The sequence below is a fragment of the Quercus lobata genome, chromosome 1, assembly GCF_001633185.2.
Source record: "Quercus lobata isolate SW786 chromosome 1, ValleyOak3.0 Primary Assembly, whole genome shotgun sequence".
Taxonomy (NCBI): domain Eukaryota; kingdom Viridiplantae; phylum Streptophyta; class Magnoliopsida; order Fagales; family Fagaceae; genus Quercus; species Quercus lobata.
In genome coordinates this window covers 9,073,167-9,079,613 of record NC_044904.1, presented here as the reverse complement: position 1 = coordinate 9,079,613, position 6,447 = coordinate 9,073,167, and the positions used below count along the sequence as shown (strand labels likewise).

General features: G+C 35.0%; 1 protein-coding gene across 3 annotated transcripts; it reads left to right on the top strand.

The window, feature by feature from the left end:
* Positions 1-1,005: 1,005 nt before the first annotated feature.
* LOC115977521 (octanoyltransferase LIP2, mitochondrial) lies at positions 1,006-6,247 on the top strand. Of its 3 annotated transcripts, XR_004088563.1 has the most exons (4): positions 1,006-1,293; positions 1,748-2,490; positions 5,870-5,991; positions 6,072-6,244. XR_004088563.1 is itself a non-coding variant. In XM_031099420.1 (3 exons), exon 2 carries the CDS (start codon positions 1,751-1,753, stop codon positions 2,453-2,455), a length of 705 nt encoding a protein of 234 aa, XP_030955280.1. In that variant the 5' UTR covers positions 1,006-1,293; positions 1,748-1,750; the 3' UTR covers positions 2,456-2,490; positions 5,870-6,247. The 3 variants fall into 3 exon arrangements, 2 of the variants coding, with proteins under 2 accessions (XP_030955280.1, XP_030955272.1); XM_031099420.1 differs by having other exon boundaries at positions 5,870-6,247; XM_031099412.1 differs by lacking the exons at positions 5,870-5,991; positions 6,072-6,244 and having other exon boundaries at positions 1,748-2,685.
* Positions 6,248-6,447: the final 200 nt, after the last annotated feature.

Below are 6,447 nucleotides of genomic sequence, written 5' to 3'. Positions count from 1 at the left end.
TCACCAAAACCCTCCTCTCCGACCAAGAGGTCGGACAGCAGGATTTTGAGGGGTTATTGTGAGGTCCAATAATTTGTAGCCCTGACCCATTTTTGCATTGGGGCCCAAGGCTTGAGCCGAGGAAGAGTATAGCCGAGGATAGGTAATAAAAGCCCAAATAGTCTTGAGATACAGCCGAGGATGATTCTGTCCTTGGCATATTTGAGGTCCCCCTAGAAGGAAAGGCAAAAAAGATATAGGAACAGTTCGGGAAAAAATTTTAAATATCTATGTCAATAAAGAAGGAGACGCTGGATAGTATAATGACCAAGGACAAAGGGAATGTTGCCATTACTGCCATTCAATACTCTGCACCTGACAGAACCATACTCTTCAGCTTTTACAACCACCCCCAACCACTTTGAGTATGGGCTGATGGGACAAGTATCAGTCTTGGAAAAGTCGATCCTACACGTGGACGAAGGATAAAGACCACAGACTAATATAAAAAGAGAGACAAGTAATCCGGGGAAAGGAGCTGGGAAAAATGGCCAAAAACCAGAGTCTCCCAACCCGCTTTCAGGAGAAAGACTCTTAGAGCGAACACGATTTAATTATGTATGAACACCACGAAAAAACCATTGTCCTGTGACCAAGACCTAGCATTTCAAACTCACGCTCTATAAATGATATTGTTTGGGCCTTTTTACGTGCGAACCCAACAATATTATGGGTCGTTACGAATTGTGTCCTCACAGTACCAATTTAAGGATATTTTTAACAAGGAAAAAAACAATAACTAATTTTATGAATTCTCTTAATATATACCTATATAAGATATAAAACCTAAAATAAAAATAATCTAAAAAAAAAAAAAAATAGTGGGGACAAGAAAAATCATGAGAATTCCAAGATCTTCAATTATATATATATATTTTTTGGCTAAAAGATCTTCGATTATATATATATATATATATATATATATATATATTTATATATATATATATCAGAGTACACCTACAAAAACATAATATTTATAGCTGCAGATTGGGGTTAGACACCGACACACACTACCACGTATAAACAATGTGTTGAACACCCTAAACTTTTACGAATTGGTGCCCCCAAATCAGCGCGTTTAGTGAGAATTCGTTGTAGTAATAAGTAATAACTGTAATCTGTAAAGTACAGATACGGCGCCGTTTAATAACAACCTAGAAATCCATGAGCTCTGGTAGTGGTTTCACTGCTTCTTCAGCCTTCTCTCTCTATCTCTCTCTTCGTGACTAAGGCCTGAGATTTTCGTGGTTTTAGGTATGCTGTCGTTCTTTAAGATTAATATCAATTCTTAAATCAGTATTGTTGATGACGATAGTTTGTTTTTGAGTGCCCATTAATTGTTTGATGAAATGCCTCTGTGACCTGTTTGCAAATACTTATTGCACGACTTCTTACTCTGAGATTTTGATCCATGTTTTCAAAAACAGTGGTATTCTTAATCATGGGTTTGTAAAAAAAAAATGCTTAATGGTCAAATTTATTTAGGTGAAAATTCATTTTGTTTGGCATTGATTCTAAAGCTTTGACATTTGAGATTTAGACCCATATGTAAAACTAATAGATACATGTGGGGTTCACTTTTGCTTTCTTCGAGTTTTGGGGTCAATCAGATTGATATATGCTACTAGTGTTCATTACACAATAGTTGAAATTTCACCATTTGATGATAGCACAAGGATACATAAATTTAGTGTTTTATGATCTGCAGGGAATGAGAATTCCGCGAAGCCTTGAGGTCTGGAAAATGGGCACTGTTAACTATTTGGATGCACTTAAGCTCCAGGAAAAGCTCGTGGCTGATAGAAAAACTCGTAAAATTGCAGATACTGTCTTGTCCTTGCAACACCCGCCTACATATACCCTTGGCAAACGACGGACTGATCACAATTTGTTGATCCCCGAGTCTGAACTTAAAATGATAGGAGCTGAACTTTGCTACACACAAAGAGGAGGGGACATTACATTTCATGGTCCACATCAAGCAATTTTGTACCCCATTATTTCTCTCCGGGATATTGGAATTGGTGCTCGTAATTATGTGGAGAAACTTGAGTTAACTATGATTGAATTGGCCTCTCTGTATGGTGTGAGAGCTTGTGCTGGACAAAAGGGTGAGACGGGGGTTTGGGTTGGAGAGAGAAAGATTGGTGCTATTGGGGTTCGTATATCATATGGAATCACTTCTCATGGGTTAGCATTCAACATTGATCCTGATCTGAGCTATTTTAAGCATATTGTGCCTTGTGGGATTGCCGATAAAGAAGTTACTTCTTTGAGAAAGGAGACGGATTCTTTGCTTCCAACTGAAGAAGTAATTCAAGAACAGTTAATTTCTTGTTTTGCAAGACTATTTGGTTATAGCAATCTCATTTGGAAAGAGAAGGGTTTGATTTTCTCAGATAATGGGGAAAACTGATGAGATGGCTATTATGTGCCAAACAATTTGTCTCTGTAAGCTTTGTACCTTATCATCAATTTATTCATTGAATTACAAATGATAACAATTTTTGTATTTTGTATTTTGTTTTGATACATAATGTTCAAAATTGTTGTTGCTATTGTTGTTGTTGTTGTTTTTTTTTTTTTTTTTTTAAAGCAGTTGTGAAAGTTGTTTCCAGTTTAGGGGTCTATATATATTGGAAAAACTAAAGAAAACTGGCTATTCCTAGATTCTATAATATCTGGGGAAATTTTGTTGCTTTTTAAATATGGACTTAGTGATGTTATTGCTACTTATTCAAAAATAAATAGCTGTTAAAACTGTCAATCTTATAAACTTTAAAAGAGAGTTTTTATTTTTATTTTTTAAATTCAATGGTTACAATAAGGGAGAGGGATTTGAACCTTAAATGTCTCCATTGGAAATACCAGAAGGCGCTAGTTGAGTTACAAGACTCTTGGAAAAAAATATAGTCAATAGAGCTTTAAACCCAAAAAAGAACACGTTTGGCTGATCATTAAAGAAAAAAGTCAGTTTAGCATGGAGTTTTCAAGGACTTAGTGACTAAAATTCTGTTGTTCTGCCTTCCTATATTTAATCATAATCTGAAGGTTTTTTTATTTTATTTATATATATATATATATATATATATATTCTTTTGCAAGATTTGAGAGCAATAACTATTGAAAGCTGGTGTCTTGAAGCTGCTTTTCAATCTTAGAGCTTTTTGAAGTGACTCCAATAGAACTATATTAATATTTCTATCAGAGAAAAAAGTGTCCTTACTGGATGATTTTTATAACATCTCATCTAATTGGCATGTTTGACTGGAAAAACGAAGTCATTTTCACTATTGTGTAGTGCTGTTTGATCATTCATTTAAAGGGTAAGAAAGTCAGCACAATGTCTTCTATGATAGTCATGCTGACATAGATCACATGTTTTTTCACTATGGACAGAATCTTTCAGTCCACATGCACGTTTGAAATAAAACTCATTAAAAATCTTCATTCAATTTACAACTTCAGGAATTCCCTTGACCAGATCTTGTATCCTTCAACCTTCATGACTGATTTCCTTCCATTAAAGGAGATGGGTTCTTTTTATATACATAAAGAAGAAATTCCAATTCCTAGTGAATAAAAAAAGAGCTGACTATATTATTGATTTGCACATTGTTGAATGGAGAAAATCCTATTATTTTGAGAATGTATCCTTTATATATTCTTGAAAGATTGCTGATGCGGCTTGGGCAAGTGGATAAATCTTTTAATTGCTTTATTTATTTATATATTTGCTGAAATCCATGTTCTACATTGAATACATCTTTGAATCTTCAAAAACAAGTGGCTCCATGGGAAGAAAACCTTGCTATAATGGAAGTTTCAACTGGAAGGCCTTTCTTTCAATTAGATGAGCCTAATGTGCTTAGTGGAGTTAAATACTTTGCCATTTTAAACATGGAACAAAATCTTTGAACCTTGTTTCAGCTGAAAGAACTGCCGACATCCCACACTATGCTGTTCACATAAGCTAGGTTCTAACACCCCCCCCCCCCCCCAAAAAAAAAAAAAAAAAAAAAAGAAAAAGAAAAAGAAAAGGAAAAGGAAAGTCCTAGATCTAAATTAGAATAACTCAACTTGAATAGGAGGAGATTGTGAACACTGAACAGTACAAGGTGAAAGAGGAGCAGTCAGTTTCCTTGAAGATGATAAGTGTTTGTGTTATAAAAAGCAGGCTTACCCAGCTAACTTTAGCTGTGTTTGTGACACTTATTAGATATACAAAATTAGTTAGTTATTTAATAAAACATGGAAGGACAGAAAATGATGTAACTGATTTGGTTTCATGTGATAAGTCACATGAGACATCTTGTAAAATATTGAATGTTTGCAGAGAAGTCAGAAAAATACATACTCAAATTCAGAATCACATGATAAGCTGCTTCCAAGCTCTATCCTACTAGAAAACAAAGGAGGAAATTCTTCAGGAATCAGTAAACTCAAGTGAAAGATGTTACCAAGGCCTAAGCAGGTCAAATTGGGGTCCAAACAACTTCGAATGTTCAATTAAGTATATGCAGTAGACCTCACAATCATTTGTCTTTTTTACACACCTGATTGGCCTAGTTTAATCTTGTTACCTACCACTTAATTGTTCTGTCTTAGCCAGTCTTCTAGATAAATATCTGGCAGTTTTCTTACTCTGCTTACTTGTGAGCTGACTGAAACAGGGTTTATACTTTAACCCCAGACAGAATAAGTCAAATAATGATACTAAATTCTCTGCCAATTACCTTGGTTAGTTATCTGCAATACTTGACATGAACCCAAACACCTGATACCCTTTAATGTGTAAGAGTATTTAAGTACCATGCAGGCTCTCAAAAGAAAATATAGTTACTGTTAAGTAACATGTGTACTTTCTGACTCTTAGGCTTAAGCACAGCCTGTATGAAAGAAGCATGAACCACCATCTATCTTGAAATGAGATCTGCAAATTCTTAGCAGCAAATTTCATCTGTCTACCATGTCTATTTCATTTTCTTTCCAACCAAATACCAACATGAGAAGCAGCAAGAGAGCTTTGTTTAATCTCTTTGCCTTATTTTGCTTGCTTATTCTCATGTGTTCTTTACTGTCACTCCAGTATGATTTGAAAATTTGTCCGAGAGACAGAAATCAGCCAAGGAGACTGCTAGTTTTAGTCAGCTCCTTTTCTGCAAAATCAAACAAGTTGGATGAAGCCATGGAAGATGCCAAGAAATCTGTTGAGACAAGCCTACGAAAGGCGCCGCCAAGCAAATCCAATCCTATCCAGAACAAGTAACCTTGATAGAATTTGTGTGGAGATCTCAACTAGAAAGAGAAATTAATTTACATTCTCTTTCCACATTTTTGCAGTTTTTTACTTGTACTATTCAATAGGTAGGAGAAATGGTTCTCTATCACTTTTTTTTTTTTTTGGGGACACTTGCTCTGGTTTTAGATCTCTGCTTTTACAAATATGCAATTCTTTGAATTAGTACTATATTTAGGAGGAGATGAGGGAGAAGTGTATTTACAGAATTTTAAAAGAAAATGTCATAGAATGTATTATTTTGTTTCAGGAGATTGCCAGCTTCTTGTTGGCTATTGATGCTGAATATGGTTTTGTTTTAGATTAATCATTATGCTAGTGTTTATAGTGATATATTGATTTTTAGGTTCTCCTTATAACCTTATGTCTATATATTATTATTTTCCTTTCTATAATTTTCAATATATACAGAAAAATGTAAAGATGTTGAAATGCTACTGTGGCTCATTTTGTCATTATGTTTCCTAGTATTTCTACATGTAGCCACATGTAATGAGCAGTGTAGGAATGATTGTTAATTTCTTTGGCTAGTTTAGGGTAGCCTGTGCCATGAGGAGATGAAAGGAAGTTCCACAAGTTGATTCTCACAAGAAGAATAATTCCTGAATTTTGACCTCCTTTTAGGTAGAAGAGAACCTTTTCTCCCACAAAAGGTATAATGGTTCCCTCACTCTCACAATTTTTTTGAGGCATCATCTTCTTCCCTTGTGCTCCTAAAAATTGCATGTTTCAGATATATCACGCATGAATTTCTGAGTTTTCTCCCCTACACAACATGAGGAGCCCATGTCATCCTGGCCACATTTTTGGCCCTAGTCCAGCTTCTTATTCTTTCAATGCAGAAGCATTGCAAGACTACTAGAGATGGCAAAATGGGAAATATATGGTGAATGCTTGCAAGTTTCATATACTAGGCAGGATTGGTGAATTTTCATCCCTTTCTCTACACACCAATTTTTGAATTAAGGATTATGCACCTCAATGAATGGACATCATAACAAATCTAACCTTATACTGCATGATAGTGCAGGATGGGTTTAAGGTATGTTCTTATGCTTTGGCCAAAAGAAAATAAAAGAAAAAAGAACTTACACAGTAAAAATATTCTA

Bases quoted from the DNA above. Each gene is read 5' to 3' on its own strand.
- LOC115977521 (XM_031099420.1), top strand. From the start codon at position 1,751: ATGAGAATTCCGCGAAGCCTTGAGGTCTGGAAAATGGGCACTGTTAAC.